Here is a 22,622-nt window from a genome sequence, read left to right on the forward strand (position 1 = left end):
ACCCTTGACTGAATTTAAAGCTCAGGTGAAAACTTTGGAGTCTGGGCCATCTGTATGCAAGTGTTTTATAGGGCTAATTATTTGATGTTTGATTTTTTAATACTGTAACTGTGTTGCTGCTATCTTGGCCAGGTCTCCCTTATAAAGAGAAGGGAGGAAGGAAGGAAGGAAGGAAAGAAGGAAGGACAGATGGAAGAAAGGAAAGAAAGAAGGACAAATGGGTTTTTTTTGTTTTTTTTTTTACAAAACTGTCTTTCTCATTTTTATTTCAGTTAACTATAATAATGTCCTTAATCTCCTTGTGGTACCCCACCACTTCGGCGTCGCCATGGTTACCACGTGTAGCTATCTGCAGTGGCGTCAAATGTCCAGCAGGTGGCCCACCGCTTCGCCGTCGCCATGGTTACCGCGTGAAGCTCTCTGCAATGGCGTCAAACGTCCAGCAGGGGGCGAAGTTCCATCACATTTCTCCGTGTGTGTGCGTGTGTGTGTGTGTGTGTGTGTGTGTGTGTGTCTGAAGTAAAAACACAGTGTGGTAGTAGAAGGGGGCAGATCCGTGGAGCAGATACGAGCGACTCTCTCTCTCACACACACACACACACCCCTCGGGCTTTTTTCCAGCTGCTTCAAGTGGAAGAAGAAGAAAAGGAGGAAGAAGAGGAGGAGGAGGAGGAGAGATAAACATCCATCATGGTGACTAAAAACAGAAAACAGACCGGGAAGAGTGCATCGACCCCGGCTGACCGAGACAAGAGCCCTCTCCTCTCCCCTCCTGGTAAAAGTAGCACCAGACGACCAGGCAGCAGAGATGGCAAAGCTCACAGTAGCTCCCATTCAAACGGGCTCTCCGGTATCAGACACAAGCTGGGGCTCACTCCCTCCGCCGTGGCCAAGCTGGGACTCACTCTCCTCCTCGGTAAGTTAGTAGCTTTTTAGCCTGCTAGCTCCGGAGCTAACGAGTGCTAACACTAGTAGCATCAGCGCTGAATTTAAGTTATCTGCTCTGCTCATCAGCTGGCTAGTGTTAGCTCACCTATCTGCTAGCTCACTGTGGTTAGCTACCTTGTGTTGCTATTCCTGTGAGGGTCGAATTGACGGGAAGTAGACTGGAAAAGTATGAAGCTCAAAGTACTATACTGTAACCTAGGATCAGACCTTTAGAGGGGTTCAGCTCCTAATGAGACATGCAATGCACTGCAAGTGTCCAAACCCCTCTGCTAAATTAGATTTTATTTCCTAGGCTGTGCACACACACTTGCAGGGCAGTGGCGATTTTAGACCCTTTTTAGGGGTGCTCAAGCATTTGATCAAAGCACCCTCAAATTAAGCACCCCTAAAAATAAGTAAATAATTAGTCTTTTTTTCCTAAAAAATGTTTTATACAACTTTAATTATTCCTGTCTTATGCTACAGGTTCAAATGGTTTATTTTAACAGGGTTAATGCACTGTAATGTAATTCTGTCATTAATATATAATCTATAATCTATATAATTTATTTATTTATTTTAGGGTCCTCTCTGTAGACATCTGATTTATTCTGAACCATTATCATTATTATTATTGTTATTAAACACTATAATAATAGACCTGTCTACTATGTATTGGTGTAATTTCTGTTATCCAGTGAAATTAGTAATTTAGCAGAGAGGTTTGAACACTTACAGGGCATTGCATGTCAAATTCTCAATAAGAGCTGAGCCCCCCCCCCAAAAGGTTTGATCATAGAATCGCCCCTGTTCAAACCCCCTTACTAAATGACTAATTTCACTGGATAATGTAAATTACAACAAGAAATAACAATACATAGTTGAGTGGTCTACTCTAGTGTATAATGGTCCCGAATAAACAATCACAGATTTCTACAGAAAAGACTCTAAGATAGTTAATGAAACCTGAGGGAAAAACAATATTAATGACAGAACTACATTACACTACATTAGACCTGTTAAAATAAAACCATTTGAACCTGTAGCATAAGTGTTTGTCCCATCTTTAATAGACAGGCTTGAACAATACAATAAGGGGCGCTGAGATCAAATTTAGGGGTGCTTGAGCGGTCTAAAGAGGGGTTGCGACTACCTACAACCAAGAAGTCCAGCTCCCCCCCCGCCCCCCCCCTCCACTGATTCAACCCCCTCATTATAGATAAAAGCATGACCTGGATGACTGGAGACTTTTCTTTACAGACATCGTTTCTGTTCATTAAAATCACAGCAAAGCAGCCTTTGTCCTTTTTTCTTTTCTTTCTTTTTCTTTTTTTTGTCTTTACACGTGTTTGAAGGTTTTTCTGGCAAAGTTCATGCTAATATTTGTATGATTTTAGTCCTCAACACGATTAAAAAATCACAGTTGATCTGCTTCAGTGTTTGTGTCATTGCCAATTTGCAGCATTTTCCTTTTCTCTCTCTCTCTGTCCACAGCTGCTCTCTCTGGATATCTCCACTGGTAAGTAGCTCTAGTCTGTCAGCATGCTGTTACTCACACTGTGATATATTTATACTGTCTGCCTTGTCCATGTATTATCTTGTGTTTTTTTGATCTTGTTTTGTTTTTTTGTTGATGTGGACCTGCAGATGTGTCCATAAATAAAGTTTCATACATTCACACATTACTGCTGTGTTTACTTGTTGGATGCAGCTGCTGGATTACACCTTTATCTCTCTCTTTCTCTCTCTCTCTATGATCAGGTACCATCTTACTCAGCTCTTTGAGAATGACAGACACTTTTCACACTTGTCCAACCTGGAGAAGGAAATGGCTTTTCGGACAGAAATGGTAAAATACACTTTTTTAATAATGTATTTTTTAAAATGAAGGATACACTAATAATATAGTTTTGAAGCTGATGCCAATAAAAGCTGATAAATCCAAGCACACTACAGGTTATGAGTAGAGCCTGACTACAGTATCTGTCTTGATGTCATCTGATATGTGTCGATATTATTATATTATTTATATACTTAATCCTTTTTCCCAAATCAAGTTTACATCTTGTAAATTTCCCAATTGTGGGACTTAGAAAGGAATATCTTATCTTAAATTCGTAGTAAGGGTTTAGTGCACTAATGTCATTTTATAAAAATGTACATTATTCTTAAACTGTCAAATATCACAGCCTCTATTACATATCTTTTTCAGTGTGTTAAGTGTCTGTTAACCACATTTCAAAAAAAAATAAATTATTGTTTTGAAGCTGATGCCGATATACACTCACTGGCCACTTCATTTGTTACACATGTACAACCTGATTCAATCCATTACAACAGCTCTGCCATAAATTCTGCTAAAAAAGGTAATAATTCTACTTAATGTTTATTATTGAGGTCGTAGTAGTAGGTGGTGGTGGTGGTGATGTACTGGATTGCATTATTGTGAAAAGTGTTCCTAATATTTTGTCCCCCTCAAGTATGTGATTGGAGTGGACAAAATATTAGGAACACTAGTGATTGAATGGATATAATGCATCCCAGCCACCCACCACCCACTATATGACCTCAATAACCAACATCAAGTAGAATTAGCACATTTCAGCAAAAACTGAAAATATATAAGCTTTATAAAAATAGAAGTTATGGTAGAGCTAGTGTATTGGATTGCATTAGATTGCATGTTTACCTAATGAAGTAGCCGCTGAGTATACGTTGACACATGCAAGCACACAGTTGGTTAATTCATGTTTTCTCTAATAAAATGTCAGAAGATTGTAAAAAGTACACATAATAATTTCCCCTCTCTCCATGGTGATGTCTTCAAATGTCAGTTTTTGTCAGACCACAGCCCAAAACAGGAAGAGATTTAATTTGCAGTCTTATAAAAGCAAAATCCTCAAAAATGACAAACTGGTATACCAAGAAATGTTTTGCATGTTCTTCTTGAAAAGTAGCTCAAACAATAAATCCAAATAGTTGCAAATTCATTTTCTGTTCATCAACCACTCAATTAATTGACTAATTTTAGAAGAGTTTCATCACTTGAACTGTGAGTGTGGTGCTAATTTGACAGTCTTATCAGATAACACACTCACAGAGTAAATGAGGAAGTATATAATGGCAATTCTGTAATCAGATAGTTATGAATAAATCATGTTTAAATATAATTTAGATGTGGTATGTGCAGCACAGAGTACATTTATATCACCACCAGAACTGAAACATGTAATATACAACTATTTTAATAACTCATCAGGCATTGAAGTCTTTTTTTTATAACCAAAATGCAAACCATGAACCATGAAACCCTAGTTTCAGTGTGTGGCTTGTAGGTTTTTTTGGTTTTCTTTGCCTTATGTGTTGATCCTAAGATCTTAAGATGAATATCTTTGAGTCTTGAACTGTTGAACAAAACAAGCGATTTGAAGACTGCGCCTTGCGTTTGAAGGAAATTGCAAAAGGCATTTTTCATTATTTGCTGACATGATATAAACCAAACAATAAATTGCTTAATTAAGAAAATACTTTGCAGACTAAAGATAAAGAAATGAATTATTAGTTGCAGCCTTGGTCACTTTAGAGATTAGGTCATGTTAGCCCCCCCTCCTCCCCCTCCCTCCCTCCAACACACTCAGCCCAAAACATAAGGATGTGATGTTATTATAGTTTCAGTGTCGGTAAAAAAAAAAAAACATTGAGCAGAGCGACGACTGCAAACTGCAAACAGTGTGTGAGAGCAGTGCTGCAGTTTGTTTTCTGCTAGTTTAATATTAGTACAAAACGAATTAGTACACTTCAAATACGACTCCACAAGGTCAAAATCAGCAATTTATTATGTGTCATTTTTATGGATCATTATTAATGCTGTGTGAAAGCTGCTTATGTTGCAGTGCAGGCTTTATGTCCTTTTGAGAGATGAGACACTGAAGGTGATGAATTAATTGCATGCAAACAGAATAATGTTCCTCTTCTTTCGCTACCAAATGGACTGTGAGCCGCTACCATCTGCTGAGCCTGTACTATGTAAAGTTAAATTTAGTGTCTGCTTGTCTTCTCTGTCACTCTGCCCTGACAGTGCTCTAACTTCTTTCTTCTTTTGAGTTTCTATATATGAGTTTAATCACTTTTATGTATAACGTTTTGGTTTCAGGGTCTGTACTATTCTTACTACAAGACCATTATTGAAGCGCCGTCTTTCCTGAATGGCCTCCACATGGTCATGAATGATCGTCTGACAGAATATCCCCTGGTTATAAACACGCTGAAGAGATTCAATCTCTATCCAGAGGTAAGTTTGGCATGCTAGCTACAATATGGTAGCATTACAAGTGTCAGGTATGATACTTTTTTATCTGTTATCAGACTGTAAATACGTCCAAAGCTTCAAAAAAGATTTCTACATTAAAATTTCAAATCTCACTGCACCCAAAAAAGGAACTGAGCCAAGAAAATGAGGGAAAAATGCTCAATATGTGCACAAATACTGACAATGAAAGGCATGAAGAACACAGAAAAGATGTGGATCAGCAGCATACTGATGTGTCTCTAGAGGCAAAGAAAAGGCAGGAAGTGATGTGGTAAATACGACATACTTAGAAACTAAGTATACAAAACAATATTGAGATGTAGAGTATTTGACAAGCTCACTGACATAAGAACAAGAACAAAATATATTAATTTAAAGTCATTCTTTATTTGTGCATAAGGTAACACAACTCTTATCATATGCAGAGATTTGCTGTATGTTGAAATTTAATCTTTTCAGCCATGCAGGAACAAAGTTGAAGAGAACAGAGTATGTAGTAGAGCCGGGCGATTATGGGAAAAATCAAAATCATGATTAATTGAACTTTTAACCTCGATTACGATTAATGAACGATTATCTCCACCCTTGATGAACAATGATGTATTTTCACAGTTTCTTTTGTTTTATATTTTCCACTGCTGCCCTCACACATGAGGATCTTTAGAGAGAGAAAGTAATGATGTTTTAAGGTGTGACGCTGTGGTTAATGTCTAGTTTACTTGATTAGAACTATGTAAAGATCATGGTTTGGGTTAAAATGATCACTGGAGACAAGTTTTCAAATTCTTGAAAGATATGCAACCTTTGCTGTCATGGCAACAGTGAACACCACCATTAATTGACATGAGCGAGATTAAGTCAATTAGAGTTTCTAAATGTTGGTTTTGATTATTTTTCGATTAATTGCCCAGACCTAATATGTAGTATCTAGTAAGTGTTTTGCAGTGCACCTGGTAACAGTACAAGCACCTGGCTGCATTGTATGTTGGTATCTACACAGGTAAAAGGTGTGTGTGTGTGTGTGTGTGTGTGTGCGTGTGTGTGTGTGTGTGTGTGTGTGTGTGTGCGTGTATATATGGCAGAAAATGTCAGGGAACAATTGGGCCACTGTACAAGACAACACCAGAATGTAGTTTAAAGCTGTTTTTACACTTCGATTAAATCTTTGTTCTTACTGTATACTCCTCCACAGGTTGGTAAACTGCAGCAAAAATCACAGTATTTGTTCAGATAGACAAAACAATTTAAGGCAGACCAACATTTTTAGCTCATGGAGGGAAAAAAAAGGAAAGGAAAAAGTAATTTAACAGGAGGTCTGCAATGAGAATCCTGTGTGTCTGTGCTCCTCCAAGATAACAAAACAAAGACTTTTTCAAACATGTTGTATAAATAGAGCTTTTCACTGTTTGACGCCCCCCCCTCCCGTCACCCCCCACCCCCTCGCTGTGCCTCTCTGCTCTACAGGTGGTCCTTGCCAGCTGGTACCGCATGTACACAGGTATAATGGGCTACTTTGGGATTCCCACAAAGATGTGCTGGTCCATCAACAGAGGAGAGGGACTCACGCCTGTGGACAGTTGTGAAGGTACAGACTGTTGCCATGGAGCCTCCTGTCTGATCTGCAAATATGCATACACACACACACACACACATACAGAGCTGCACAAACAGATAAAATGCTCTCACAGTCTCACTGAATTGACTGGATGAATAAATATCTTCACAGACTTTGATGATTATCCTCACTAAGACAGATGTAGTCAAAACAGCTGAATGGGGAGTTGGCAGTTAAAAGAGGTATAAATATCATAAAAATAATTAAACATGGGAATTTATTCTTGACTTTGAACCAAAACTGTAAAAAGAGGTTCTTTTTCCCCCCAAAAATACCCAATACGAATAATTTATTCTCCCTCCAATGCTCAGGTGACATGCAGCCTTACATTTAAGAGTCTAAATAGCAGCAGAACAAAAAATATAGACAGCAGGTATAACACATCAGGGGGAACAAAATGATTACTGTAGTAGCCCTGAGGGAAAGAAAAACACTTTTAACCTGTTACACACAAATATTCCTGGAAGGTAAAAATCTGCTGACAGTAAACAGGCAGAAACGGTTGTCAGCTTTCCTTCACGGAGCTGCAATCTCTGTGTTTCTGTCAGTTTCATTAGTGGAGCGTGGCACCCCTAGGGGTCGATTGTACAGGCTGTTTTCAGTGTTTACATAAACCTTGATGCAAGCCGTCTTGCATAACAGCAAATAGACAGAAAGTGGGAACGTTTCCTGTAACTGTCAGCAGCTACATTCTTTCAGATTTGGATCAGGAAGCGCTGCAGAGAGGAAATGATTTGATGGTGATATAAAAACAGTTGCAGTTAGTAGAGTGAAGCAAAGTGTATTTAGGGGTCACAAATTGAGCAACATCCATTCATATACATGTGAATTAAAAAGACACACATCAACACTAAACACACAACAGCAGGTCTGTTAACGTTCCCCAGATGTTAAATATGCCACATAGTCTCATAGTAATTCAGTTCAGCTTTAGTGTAGGGCTGCAACTAAGGATTCCTTTCTTTCTTTCTTTCTTTCTTTCTTTCTTTCTATCTTTCCTTCTTCTGATTAATCCGCTGATTACTTTTTAGTCTTTGAAATATATCAAAATAATGAAACATGGCATTCACAGTTTCAATTTGTTTGTTTTGACTCACTAAAATGTTAAGATATTTCATTTCAGGGTTAAAACACTAAATTGTCATATTTTAGAAGCTGTAATCATCAAATATTTTGCTTTTAAAATGACTGAAATGACAAATCAAGTAGCTGCCAATTAATTTTCAGTGAATCTATTAATCAACTAAATGATGCGGCGCTAATGTAGTGTCTCAAATCTGAAATCTCCCTCTCCTTAAAGAGACCCTGTAAAAACAACCTTCAGTACATGTAATTATGTTTGTTTTCATTATTGATTAATATGCCTTTTAGTTTTTATAGGATTTAAAATTGCCTTCTCGTAGCCCATGGTGTTGCTATCATTTTGGGTTAGGATTAGTATTTTGGGGGAAATTTTATCTGTTCTTGGATACAACACAAGAGAGAAATGGGAAGTTCAATATTCATTCTTAAGATGAAAAGAATAATTTTAGGCCTGCAACCAGCGACGATTTTAATTGTCAGTTTCTTGATTAATTTGAGTTGTTTTGTCTTCTTTTGCTCTGACCTATAGCACAAAACCCAAAGATATTCAGATTACTATAATAGAAGATTAAAGACAACAGGAAATACTCAAATTTGAGATCTGGGACCAGAAAAGTTTAGAAATTGTTCTTAAAAATTGATTAAATTAATCAAAATAGCTGCCAATTAATTTATTTTTTTTAAGTTTGAAACATTGCAGCTGTAATGCTTTTGTTCTTTGATCAGCCTCCACATCTCCTCTGTGTGTGTTTGTGTGTTGTGAATATTAGGGATGGGTGACCCAGCGTATTTCTATGTGACCTGTGTGTTCCTGCTGAACGGTGCCATGATGAGCCTGTTCTTCATGTACGGTGCCTATCTCAGGTAAATCCTGCCCAGCGATTTGTCTGGTTGTGCTCAGATGAACATCAGATAGGAAAAGAAATCTTAACAAGTCGTTCAGTCACATACAAAACCAAATCAGTCAACACAAACGATGTAAACGCCTTAAATGTAAGTTAAATGGCTCGTACAACCTTAAAATAAAGTAGATATCAATAAAAACAAGACCATTGTCACAAGTTTGATTTTCAATTATTAGAAAATAAAATGACACAAGAACAGAGATACTGTTATTTAGAAAGTATGTATTTCTACTGTGATTAAGAACTACTTTTTCAGTCCATTTAAAAAACACAAAAACTCTCAGTCCTCTTTGAAATAACAAAAATATTCTTATATCACTCCAACAAAAACAAAACCAAACTACTCAAGGTAACGAGCTTTAACAGGAAATACACACAGTCACACAGGACTGAACCCTCACTGTGGTTTCTTCGGCTTGTGCTGAATCGAATTGAGAGACTAAGCCACCTCAACTTCCTCACATTCTGCCGCAGTGTTTGGAAATATTTTACTGCCATGTATCGTAACCTCCCAACTCCGCTGCATCCTCTTATGACACCGTCTGTGTGACTTAATTGCTTAAGCATCCAGGTGGCCCACAATCGGACTAATTGAAAACAAAAGTTGCAACCAGATTAGCTCCGTTATTGGACGACTGGTTTAAAATGATTTACGAAAATCTACACAATGGAAAGATAATGTGGATAAAATGGGTTGATTACATCATCACACGGAGACCTGACCTGCTCTGATGGACAGTGTCGTCTCCAGTGGACGACTGCAAGAGACTGTGATAGAAGAAGAGTATTTTCAAGAACTAATGAGTATGTGTGATGTTGTTTGGTTCAAATGTTCAGTGAGCTACTCAAGGTAAAATGAAAGAGAGAGCAATAGAAGAAGACAATTTGGAGTCAATACTGTATTATTATGTATTTTTGTAAATGTGATGTGTGTCTTATATGTGACTTTTCTGATTTTCCTAATAAAAAAACAAAGAAAACAAGAGGAGTATGAGGTGGCCGACCTGGACTTTACAGACTTGTCTCAAGCTGTTAAACCCAGATGGGAAAAACAGATAATATGAGAATCAGCGAGGAGTGAAGTTTTACACTTTGTCTCCTGCCTCCGCCAAGAATTGAGACGTTAAAAGTCACATGGAGGATGACCTTTCTGAAACTGTCTTATGCTTTCTGCCTCTCTAATCTTGCTCCGCTGCTTCTTTCCATTTCTCCTCTAGTGGCAGTCGGCTGGGCGGCATCGTTACCACAATGTGTTTCTTCTTCAATCACGGTGAGGTGAGTGCACCGCCCTTTTCCAACCCTACTATCAGAGTCAAGAGATTTGGAGCTGGCGCATCTAACTTCAGCGCGAGTCGCTCTAGGTGTAAAGCTCCTGAAATGTGTACAAGCTACAAAATGAAAATGCACTCAGCCAGAAAAGCAGAGGGTGGTTAATAGGGACTCATTTCAGCCCTCAAAGGAGCTTAGAGTTGGTTTTGGCTGGCGCTCAAAGCCGAGTCCTTCCACCCACCTCTCTCTCTCCAGTTTCCTACAGAACAAATAGCAAATGCCTCTACTTTTCCAAATCAATACACCGGCAGTTCAATCACACACTTACAAATACTTAGAGGTGTTTCTCAGTCCTCTCTCAAACATCCTCCATGCCTCTTAACAAGTTGTTCTCTTTTCCCCTAAGTACAGTCCTGTTTTTTCACATTTTATGAAGCATCTGTATGAGGAAGCAGTAGAAGTGTAATGTGTTAATACGCGTTTATCATAAACGGCCGAGGTGATGAACATGTAAGATTGCAATGTGAGGTTGTGAAGTGTTATGATTATATATAATTAGTGGTGTGACACGTTATCGAGCGACGGAGCCTGGTTCCTCTTTTTATGAACAGTAAAGAATGTGCAGCAGCCATGAATCTAAATATGTATCAGTAGTATGTTATGTTATCTTGCATTAGTCCATTTCTAATCAGAAATAGCACAACTTGCTGGTGGGAAACAATAAAATAATACTCTATAAAAAGTAAATGTTTATCCTCAGTCATCCTCACTTTATTGGCCACTCTGCCTCTCCATTCAGTCATTTAAATTGTGATTTTTTAAAATCTCAATTATGTGCCTTTCTTAGTGGCCTACATAGTATTTAACAAGATAAATGCATTACTAAATGATAAGTGCAGCTTTTTGACATCAAGGCCAAAGAAAAGTCAGCTTCTTTGTTACCTTCCCATGCGTTTTTTTTTTTCAAGAAGAATATACAGGGTTTATTAAATGTTACATTAGCGGTTAACTTGATGTTACTCAATTATTCATAAGTGCTGCACAACGCTGAACCGTGGAGGTCCAAATTTAAAGCTTTTAAGCGACAAAAACCAAACATCTTTGTTAAGTGCAGCGGGAATCGTACAAACACGGCAGAGAGTGATCATGTAAATGGTAAATGGACTGAACTTTTATTGCACTTTTCTAGTCTTCTGACCATTCAAAGCACTTTCACACTACATGTCACATTCACCCGTTCACAAACACACCGCGGGTGCAGCTATCAAGAGCAATTTGGTGTTAAGTATCTTGCCCAAGGACACATTGACATGCTGACTGGTGGAGGGCCGGGAATCAAACCACTAGGCTTTACGCCGATCTGATTGGCTATATCGGATCGGCCGATATTTAGCATTTTATGCAATTTGTGAGATCGGCTGTAATGTCTTAATTCGCCGATCCGATGAATGTCGTCATGTTGAAACTTTTTGCAGATGCTCTCGTTGCATAGATTGCAGATGGCTTGTTTTTTATCGGTCTCATTGGAAGAAGTTCCACACCACCGACATGTTTGTTTGAATCCGACAGTTAGTTTTGAGCCCTGCCGCGATGTGACGGACAATAAAGGTTTTTGAATATTGAATCATGAGCTGTCGGATTCAAACAAACGTTGGTGTTGTGGGCAGACAGATAAAACACAAGCTATTTGCAATCTGTGCAACACTAAAGAACCTCGTGGGGAAGCATCTGCAAAATGTTTCAACACCACAAATGTACCTGGATAGGGAACACGAGGAGGAGAAGCCGAGTTTAAGAAACGGAGCGTGGACAAAGACGACATGATCGGATCGGTGATCGGTTTATTTAAACTCACTGATCGGTGATCGGCCCCAAAAATCCTGATCGTGTAAAGCCTACAAACCACTGCTCCTTCAATAAGCGGACGACTCACTCTACCTCCTGAGCCACAGCCGCCCCCGCCATGAAAATCAGACAGCAGCCAAAAGTTTATGTTGTTGTTTCACTGACTCATGAAATTAACATAAATGAACTACAGCTGAGCAAATTTTAGCCGGTGAAATCAATGACCACTGGATTAAAATTTCAGTTGCTTCTCTTCTTCTATGACTCCTGTTGATTATGCCCCAGGTCAGATCAGACTGTGCAGGGCAGTGAAGGGAGTTACTCTACTTCTCTATCTGTGGCTGCACTCTGAGGTCGCTCATCTCAGCCAAGGATCTCCTGCTCTTACCTCACAATGTTGGAATGAACTTTGAAACACTCCTCAAGCAAAATGAGAAGAACAGCACTGAACTAACTCTTGTTTCTGTCGGTTTTGAATCTACTTATCTCCCTCAAAGCCTCTGCTGAATAACCACAACGTACTGTAACTACTTCTATGGCAAGCCACGTGTTGATTGACAACTTCAGCTAAAACGAAAATGCAGCCTAGTAACCGTCACATCTGTTTTGTGTGAAAAAAAGTAATCAGCTTTTTAATGTGTGTGTGTGTGTGTGTTCATTTCTGCTTCTTATCAGAGCACTCGCGTGATGTGGACTCCGCCCCTGAGGGAGAGCTTTGCGTACCCCTTCCTCGTCCTGCAGATGCTGCTTCTCACCTACATCCTGCGGTAAAAATCACCTTCTGTCAGCGTCTCTATAATTAATCATAATTCCCTTTTGTGTTATGATTATAGAAAGAGTCTATTTAGTAAAACAAAAATGATTACTTCACTTATTGAAGATTTTTTGTGGACATTTTTGGAGTAGTTAGACAACACCTGATCATTTATACAGTGTAGGTAATGTATTTATTGTTTGTTTGTAAAGAGAGTTTTCCCCATACAACAATACAGTTTATATGTTGTATTATTAAATGTCATGTGCGATTGATCATTTTTAATGTTATGACATGAAAATACAAATTCATTCATTCATTCATTCTCTCTATCAGGCTATGTTAAAATTATAAGATTACCTTTCTAAAAGTTCCACTAACATAAAAATGCTAAAAACAAACATCCTTTTAATTTTAAATAAAAATCTCATCACCTGAACACAACCTTATCATTATTGATGATCAGTATTATAGGTGCACATACTGTACTGCTCACATTGCCAGTAGTGCCATCACATATTTCTGAACGCTCCTCAATAAAATCATCTTCTAAAACCTGCAGCTTTATCATTTTTTTAATTGATAACGTTTGTTCTTTATTCCAAAATTGAGTCTTATCTTGCTGCATTGAATTTCTGTTGAAAGAATTCTAACATTTTTTTTCCAAGTGTCTGTTTTAAATATGTGAATTAAACACAAAAGATCGATCATAACGCTGTTTCCTGGTGACTTTAAAGTAATCCAGGCGACAGACAGTTTGCTCTTTGTGTTGTAATTACTGGGGTGAAGCAAAGCTGGTTTCTGTTGTCTGCTCAACAGCGCGCTGAAACAGGCTCTTCAGCGAGCTAAGAGCTTGTCACAGAGACTTGTAATCTTCTCAGTGCACATCAACTCGCTGAAACCACCTCGTGTTTTTATGAGTTCAGCCAGTAAACTGTGACTTCTACCACCACAGGATGAAACTGTGCCTCTTTGTAGTACAAATTATACAATACATAAATTGATACTAAAAAGTAGATTATGTAAGAGAAAGCAAAGAATAAGCCAGAATAAGAGAAAAAAAAAGTTTATCAAAAGAAGTTAGAGTAAAAAAAAATAGGTTAAAAAGAAATTAAAAAGACAAAAAAAACAGATGAAGAAAAAAATATATAGAATGATAATAATAATTATAATGATAAAGTAGAATAAAATTGAATTAATACACTATAAACACCTCTTAATTAAAAGCCAGGCTGAACAGGTAGGTTTTGATTAACAGCTTGGAGCATGATAGCTAAAGGTTGTCTCGCCATAGGTTTTAGTTTTCTCAGCTCCTTAATACATAGCCTCTTATCTTCCCCGACACCAACACTTTCTCAATAATCCTCCTTTTTTTTCTCTGTCTCACTCTCTCTCTCTCTCTCTCTCTCTCTCTCCATCTCTGTCTCACTTCTCTCCCCAGGACACGGAACCCGAGCAGGACAGCCATGGTCGCCCTGGGCATCTCCAATTTGTGCTTTATGCTGCCTTGGCAGTTTGCCCAGTTCGTGCTGCTCACTCAGGTAAACAGAGGGCCAGAGAAACATTGAGAGAGGGAGGAGGGGGGGTGGGGGTTGGGGGTTGGGGGGTGGTGGAGAGAAGAGGTGGGAGGGAGATTCGAGAAAATAGAGACTTTGATAAAACAGGACAAAGAAGGTGCAAGGAGAGCAGAAAATAAAATAAAGAGGTGTGAAAGACTGAAAGAAAATGAATAGATGCAGCAGAAATAACAAGAATACACAGTTGTATTTTATTTAAGTAAAGCTCTCAATATACCTTTTTTTAAAAATATGCACATAAAATCCTAAGATTACAATATTTTGAGTTGAATAGTTGAGACTGAGAATAACATTAAGATGATACGTGTTAAAGAGTGTAGGCAGAAGAGTTTGAACTGTGACTCCAGAACAAACAGGTCACTGCTGTGAGCATCTGCGCCTAGCAACAGTTCATTTTAGTTTATTTTATTTTGCTAAAATTACACACATAAAAAAAGACAGATAATGACAGTTAATATGCAGAGCAGGGAGAGGCAGAAAACCCAAATGGGCTTATTTAAAGCCTCCATCTAGAAAATGTTAAATATTACAGAAAATCCAGTAATATGACTACATAGAACAAACCAAATGATTTCAACATATACAGTATATGAAAACAGGAAAAATGAGAGTACCTATACTGCCGACGGGCCCCCCTAAGGGATTATAAGACGAGATGAGATATTTAACAGCTATTATTTCTTCGTTTCATACTTGTAAGCTACTAATTGACCTCGTTTGCCTCATTCTCTGTGTGCATAACCCAACCTGCGTCCTCATATATCCACCATAGTCACTCTGATTCTGCATTGTCCAATACATTTAAAGCAGTACTTAACAATAAATACATATATTTACATTAAAATAGGTGATGGAGTTGGTTGCAGAAAGCCCTAAAATGCATCCTTAAGAGGAGGGGGCTTAGGAGAAAGGGTTAAAAAAAAGGGGGCTGGCGAGCTCTATAAGAGCTTTAGACAGGCTCTTATTGAGGATGATCACAGCTGATGGAATAAAGGATTTCTTGTAGCCGTTCTTCCTGGCCATCGGGACTTTCAGACTGCAGTTTGATTGCAGCAACTGAAATGCTGAGTGGAGAGGAACGGGTGGGGTCATTGTAGATCTGGATTGGCTTTTTGGTTGTTGTGGATTGAGGAAATAAACCCTAGAGGTGGAGTCATTTGTCTGCAGTGAGCTTGCTGGACTGGTTGACAACCTGTATCAGTTTTTTCTTTTCTTTAAGTGAGAGGTCTGAACAGCAGGAGACAATAATTAATGAGATAAACACTCTGTTAGTAATTAGTAGGTATGGACATGATGTGCTGGCTGGTGTTTAAAGCTCCTCAGAGTCCTTTCATTCTTGTAGATGTTGTCGACATTGTCTTACAAGGCAAGTTTATTATTCCCAGATACTTGAATGTTTCACCTGTTCATCTGATGCATTTAGCAGAGTAACAGTAATATTACTCAGTGCTGTCACCTGGTGACCAAAATCAGCAAAAGCAAGACAATAACAGCCCACTCACAAATCTGCTTCACCTTTTACTTAAACAGTGTTACACTCAAAAGAAAACCACAAAGAACACATTCAGTAAGATTTAAGCAGCTTTGAGCTTTGCTATACCAAACCTAAGTGGAAAATTACCAGCATAGATTTACCACCTGACTCCACATATGATTATAAATACCTGCTCACACACCTGGTTAACGTCATACACACACTTCATTTACACAAACACTAAATTAAAAAGCTGAACAGTTTCCAAATGCTATAACAACTTGACTTTAAAAAATATTACACACGTATAGATTGTGTTTTAAAATAATCTAGATTAGTTTGTTTTTGATATTTTTCACTATACTTTGTATTTTATCGGCCTCCATGGCTTAATAATGATAACTCAGTTTTCTATTGGAATTGTACTGTACTGTAACTACTCCTATCTATCTATCTATCTATCTATCTATCTATCTATCTATCTATCTATCCGTCTATCCATCTACCCAGCTACCCATCTATCTATCCATCCATCCATCCATCCATTCATCAACAAATAGATCAACATTTTCATTCTCCGTTGACTCATCTGTCTCTTCCTTCCTCTTCCTTTCCTGACTCCTGATACTACAACTTAACAACAGCATAGTTGTTTAAATGGGATTTAGTGTCAATGTCTCTTTTTTCTTTTTTTTCCCAGGTGGCTTCTCTGTTTGCGTCGTACATCCTGGGTTACCTCGGTGCCGCGAAGATGCAGTCGATCCTGGTCACTCATATGGTACAGCACACTGCCCTTTCCATATCCTCCATCAATCAGTCAATCCAACACAGTGTTTTAAAGTGTTTCTGTTTCCTAACTTTAAATTGATTTGTCAATCGGTGCATCGTGCAGGTCATCGACACTGCTGCAGCTTGAGCGGATTGAACAGTAATAAAAATGACACAAAAGCCATTTACTGAAACAAAGAGACAACAAAATGATTAAATATCTGCAGGTGAAATGAAAAAAAGAACTTAAGCTGAACAGATAGTGGTGCGTTTAGGTGTTTCACAATTGCCTTTCCATGACTGTATGGATCATCTGTCCTCACTAGTCCTCCTCTGCTCTCCAGCTGCTGTCCTCTCAGCTCTAATGTGCTCATCCTCGGTTCTCCTTATCTCGCTCCGCTGTGGCAATTTCACAAGAGCTGTGAGGACAACACCAGCGGAGACAGGAATGACTTTCTGAGGAATTAACTATGATGCTGGCCGTACATCTGTGCATCCTCCCAAAAGTCTGTTTTAGCTTGAAATACGGAGGATGTGACGGCAATTTGGTTGCCAAAAAACAAAAAGTATGTCTGAGTTCAAGTGAGAATGTAAAGGTTTGTGTGTGTGTGTGTGTGTGTGTGTGTGTGTGTGTGTGTGTGTGTGTGTGTGTGTGTGTGTGTGTGTGTGTGTGTGTGTGTGTGTTATTCTGGTCGTTGGTCCCTCTCCTCCACATTCTTTCCTCCTAATCCTCTCAGCAGGCGCTGCTAGCGAGGGTCTGTGTGCTCCAAAGATAAGGAGAAGGCCCTTTGTGGTAAGATGGTGGAGATTTGTGTCAGAGGAAGGCATATGGCTCTGCATAATTTAGAGAGCTTGGCAATAATGAATTTGGCTTTTGTGTGTGTGCGTATGTTTAGGGAATGAATACAGACACACTGCTGGGCGCGTGTCCTCTGTGACCTACAGCAGTGTTAATGAGCCTGACAAGTGTCACTCGATACAGAGTGCACAACTACCAAATATTTTCATCATGGATTATATAGTCAGTCTAAAAATGTCAGAGAATGTTAAAATAACTGTCAAAAATGTTTATTTCACAATCATATGCATCAGAGAAAAACAGCAAATCTGTCCATTTGTGAAGCTGGAATCAGAGAATATTTGGTATTTTAGCTTAAAAAATAAAAATAAAATAAAAATATGTAAAAAATATTTAAAAGAGCTGACAGTTTGAGCAGACCTCAGATCTACAGGAAGTTTGTTCCACAGATGAGGAGCATAGTAACTAAATGCTGCCTCACTTTGTTTGGTTCTCGTTCTTGGGACACACAACAGCCCGGTTCCAGATGACAGTTATAGAGCTGAAAGTCAGCTGATTGATCGACAGAATCTATCCGGAACAATTTTCATAATCAATTAAGTGATTTTTCCCTAACCCTAGTCTTCTATGATAGTGCAACTGAATATCTTTGGATTTTTGGACTGTTGCTTTGACAAAACAAGCAGTTTAATTTAGAGGTCAGTGATGAATCAGTTTGGCCAACAGGACATTTTATAAACTCTCTGTATTGGTGAAACTCGGCTCCGATAGTGGCCGATGGCTCCGAAACCTCCACTGGTCGCACATGCATGGAGGTTTCCATACACAAAGCTCCCAAATCAACTGAGAAAAGCGATGCTGTGAGTTCATTCTGCTGTCTGTTTACCGTCACGGTGCCTCTCTGTCCTCTCTGATATCACAGAGGACAGACGATATTGGCCAATTAATCAGCTATTAATCAGCTTTTTCCCGCTCTGAGCCGTCATTGTTATAGTGAGAGCAATCGGTTGACCTTTAGTTTACATTTGTCAACTGGAGCTTTTTCACTATTTGATTTAACAATTAATTTACACAGAAAATAAATAGCAGATGAATTAATATTAAAAATAGTCACTAGTTGCTGCCCATCATCACTACCTAAATGTGTATTTTTGGTCACCCCTACTGTCTACATACAGTATGTTTGCATTATTTTCACTTTTCATTGACGGATTAAGCGTCGAGAGCTCATTTAATAGGATTATGATGTGATGCTTGCTGTGTACTCAAAGTTTAATGCACTGGATTTCAACTCTGGAGTGTATTCGCTGTCACACAGAAGAATTATCCTTGACACTTATCTCACACTACCCTCGTGCTTTAGAGAGAAAGAGATGCTAGTTTAGTGTGAAAATGTAAGTTGAGTGTTTTTATGAGACCAATGGAAACCCAAAGAAGCTGGCGTTTCCTCTGAGCTCAGTGCCAAACTCACATTCACAGCATTATTTGTAATTACACAGGCAGATCATGTGCATCAAGCTACTGGAAACACCAGTCGCACAGTCCACAGATGTGTGAATACGACAGAAGTGTTGGTGGATGACGCCTCGTCTCCTTTCTTTCTGTGTCTCACCTCTCTGCAGATCACACTCGCTGTCTGCTTCATCCTGATGTTTGGCAACTCCATGCTCCTCACGTCCTTCTACGCCTCCTCGCTCGTCTCCATCTGGGTGAGTTGGACCTTTTTTAGAGTGTGTCCTACTTTATTAAGCCGGTCTACAATAACAACATTTTGGATGGGTCTGGATTATCTTGTTGTTGTTTTCCTCGTTAATTCTGGTTCATTTTGTTGTTGTTGTTATTTTTAGGGGATCATTGCATTGAGGGATCGATTTGCTCAATTCTTCAAACCTGGCATCATCACCTGGGTAGGAATGATTTATCTCTGTTTCTTTCTTCCTTTTATTAGGATCGCCATTAGCATACAGTACATACATATACACTATAGCCACATAAACATAACCAGGTTAGGATTAACAGTATAAATCAATCACAGCTCCTCATGGAACGATAGCAAACTCACAGTAAATAGTCTTTCTTGATAAACATAAATCCTATTCACAAATCCATACTCATAATTGAAGTATGATTTTACAGTAACAATTTTATCCCCGTCACAAGAAGAATAAGGGTGTAAGAATATATTTCACATCCCTGCATGGCAGTAATTTCTACTTTAAGCCAGGTTTCACTAGGTTACACACACACATACACACACACATACTTGAACAACGTACACTGGCAATGAGTTCCACCTGTTTAGAGGGATACACTTAATTCTGGCACAAAAACCCCCAAAATGTGGTTTAAAAACTATCTTTTCTTATTCAATGTTTAAATCCAGTGCCTTTGTACCCATATTTGAAACATAACAGAAAGTAAACAGGCTATTGACCATAGAGCCTTGATTTTGGACTCTTCTATCAGCGAGTTTAGGCTTTAAGAGGTGAAGTAATGGAACTGGCTGATCCCACAGCACCCCGAGGCGTTGATAGCAGGTTGCAGGTCTCCGTCTGAGTGTTGAATCTCTTCTCTCTCCTCAGGTCATGCAGGTTTTGGCTTGGGTCGGCTCCACCGTTCTGTTCAAATTCATGCTGTCCACAGTCCTCGGTGTCTCCGATGATGTAAGCTACTGTGAATAAACCAGTGACCTCACATTAAATCCATTATTTTGAGTTATTAGATTATATGTTCAGTCACTTTTTTTATACTATGAATTGATCCTGGCCCCAATCTGTATTAAATCACTCTTGATATGAAAACAAAAAATTATATGACTACAAAGGCTTCATGCCTACAGATAGAAATTATTTAGTAACTGAACAATTATCAATTAATTAACATTTAACATTTATACATAACAAGATTTAAATTACATTATGATATACAAAATGTCCATAATGTTTTGTTTCTTTTTGTCTTTCCCAGGCTCACATCAGTGGACTAATCAAGTCTAAGTTCACCAGCTACAAGGATTTCCACACTCTGATGTACACGTGTGCTGCAGAGTTCGACTTCATGGAGTTGGAGGTTCGTTTCGGCTGAACACTTAGCTTTTTTTTGCCTCAAACCACAACCTCCATCAGAGCTGACATTCGCCTTCCTCTGGTCAGAGCTGCTACAGAGTGGTGATAACTGAAGAGTGCGGCTCAGTGAGCTGCAGTCAGTGGCTGATAAAATGCAAGTCTCTGGTGGTTCGGTGTGAAATTATCGACGGACTCTTTAATCTCAAAATGTCATTCCAGTCTGCTGCGAACATATCAGAAATGCAAAAGGTCAAAAGACAGAAGGTGTCTTTCTTCTTTTTGCCTTTATTGAATTAACGGGTATTGAAGTGGCAGACAGAAAATAAGGATAGACAACGGTATGACATACAATAGAGACCCTCTAGCTAGTATTGATGCAGGGATGTAGTGGTTTTGTGTGCAGTGTCCATTCGCCTACCAGAGCGCTCCAGTTTATATGTTTTTATTACATTATGTGATAACTGTTGTCTCTCTCCCTCTCAGACTCCTGTACGTTACATCAAAACATTACTGCTGCCCATCAACATGCTGGTGGTTGCTCTCATTGCTTGGAGGGTAAGTTGTTCCATGTTTAAGACCAGACCTCACAAACGGATTAAATTCCCAACTTGGGTATTTTGATTTATCATGAGCAGGTGCTGCCCCAAACTTACCACCTGTTGCAGCCTACATGAGTCTTATGTTAGACTTGCGTTTCCATGGCGTTGCTCTGTATTTATGATGTAAAAACAATGTCCTCAAAGTCAGAAAAATGAAAGGTGTTGCATGGTGTTAATTAAGTTATAAAATCAAGGCACGCCACTGACTCGCTGATAACAGTGCTGTCAGTCAAACAGTCAATCAGTGGACTGTAGCAGAGGTTTAAAAATACTGTACTGTGTGTTGGAGGAGGGAATAAGAGTTGCTCTCTGTCATGTCACCCTGCCTTCTCTGTGCACAATGACGCAGCTAAAAAGAAAATGCAGGTCGACTTCTCAACTGATGCACTGATTTAGCATCAATGTTTAGGGGTCAGCCCTGCAAATAACACATCTTGTAGTAAATACAGTGCATCTGAGGAGAAGCAGGGAAAAGGAAACACAAAATAAATATTAATAAGAAGTGTCTGCTTTGCTTTCTCAAACTAAACTATACATACAAATGCAAACTAAACAAACTAAACTAAATAAATGAAGAGTCTATGGTGTAGTCTGTAGGAATAGAAATTGACAGTCAGATAGTGTCAGGCCTGCAGTATGAAACCTTTCAGTCAAACATTCAAATCACTGAAGAGTGTTGAGATGCTGCTTCACTGCAGCAGAAAGACACAGCTAGCAATCTTTTAAAATTCAGATTTAACTTTTTCGGTCTGGAAATTTTGTTTTTAATTAATTTGCCCTGCATGAAGTTGACATTTACATGTGTATGTTAGCTTGTAGATGGAAAGAGTAGAGACACTCATTCCTGATTCCTGTTACATGAAACCTGTTTAAAGGGAGAAACACTGGAGAGAGAAAAAAAAAAAAATAATAATTTGAGGAACTGCTCTTTATGTACTCTAATCTTATTACGACGTGCCCACGCTAAGCTAAGAATACATGAGCCGATTTGACAAAGCATGGCATGCAGTACATGAGCAAGCTGGTAGGAGGATCATCACATTCAGTGCACTGTTTGTTGGAAGCGTGACATGTGTGGATGAATAGCCTTTGCATATCATTCCAAACATTTGGCTTTTTCAGACTGTGCAGGATATCGTCAGATTCCTGAGGGACGACGGGAAGGCGTCTGTCAAGACTGACGATGTGGATGAAGCCGTAGGGTGAGCATCCTGAGGCCTCCTCGCTGATTTCACTATATTTTCTTGTTCCCTTTTTAAATGGAAAACACTGAGAAAACCCTTCCCAAACAGATCAGTTAAAATAGTCGGGACAAAAAAAAGGAAAATGCAAATAGGTTCTCTCACTTTCTTGCATTTCACGGCTCCCCTCCTTTTTTCTGAATATGATTCATTTAATCAATTACCAGCATTAAATAGGAAAATCTGAATTATTTGGTAATTATACATTGTAGCCTTAAAGCAGCTTTAATTGATGCTTTGCTTAAAGCCAATATATCAAATGTCAGTGTGCAGTTCATTGTATATGGCTCATAGTGATGAACCTAGAATTATCAGCAGCTCTGCAGCTCCGCTCAGCTTTACAGAGCTTTACAGAGCTTTACTGCTTGTTTCAGCTCATTGTTTAGCTGTTT

The 22,622-nt window shown here is 38.8% G+C and overlaps 1 protein-coding gene across 1 annotated transcript in view; it reads left to right on the forward strand.

The window, feature by feature from the left end:
- The first annotated feature begins 557 nt into the window (after positions 1 to 557).
- dpy19l1l (dpy-19-like 1, like (H. sapiens)) overlaps positions 558 to 22,622 on the forward strand; it is a 30,069-nt gene continuing 8,004 nt past the window's right edge. The window contains exons 1-16 of the mRNA XM_053326688.1: positions 558 to 916; positions 2,422 to 2,446; positions 2,689 to 2,776; positions 5,081 to 5,218; positions 6,701 to 6,821; positions 8,705 to 8,798; positions 10,057 to 10,114; positions 12,629 to 12,720; positions 14,149 to 14,248; positions 16,459 to 16,536; positions 18,948 to 19,034; positions 19,173 to 19,232; positions 19,908 to 19,988; positions 20,293 to 20,394; positions 20,874 to 20,945; positions 22,112 to 22,191. Of these exons, the coding sequence (XP_053182663.1) occupies positions 691 to 916; positions 2,422 to 2,446; positions 2,689 to 2,776; positions 5,081 to 5,218; positions 6,701 to 6,821; positions 8,705 to 8,798; positions 10,057 to 10,114; positions 12,629 to 12,720; positions 14,149 to 14,248; positions 16,459 to 16,536; positions 18,948 to 19,034; positions 19,173 to 19,232; positions 19,908 to 19,988; positions 20,293 to 20,394; positions 20,874 to 20,945; positions 22,112 to 22,191 (1,502 nt within the window). The 5' untranslated portion in view covers positions 558 to 690. The remainder of the gene's footprint in view (positions 917 to 2,421; positions 2,447 to 2,688; positions 2,777 to 5,080; positions 5,219 to 6,700; positions 6,822 to 8,704; positions 8,799 to 10,056; positions 10,115 to 12,628; positions 12,721 to 14,148; positions 14,249 to 16,458; positions 16,537 to 18,947; positions 19,035 to 19,172; positions 19,233 to 19,907; positions 19,989 to 20,292; positions 20,395 to 20,873; positions 20,946 to 22,111; positions 22,192 to 22,622) is intronic.

Source organism: Scomber japonicus, chromosome 10 (assembly GCF_027409825.1).
Source record: "Scomber japonicus isolate fScoJap1 chromosome 10, fScoJap1.pri, whole genome shotgun sequence".
In the NCBI taxonomy this organism is placed as follows: Eukaryota; Metazoa; Chordata; class Actinopteri; order Scombriformes; family Scombridae; genus Scomber; species Scomber japonicus.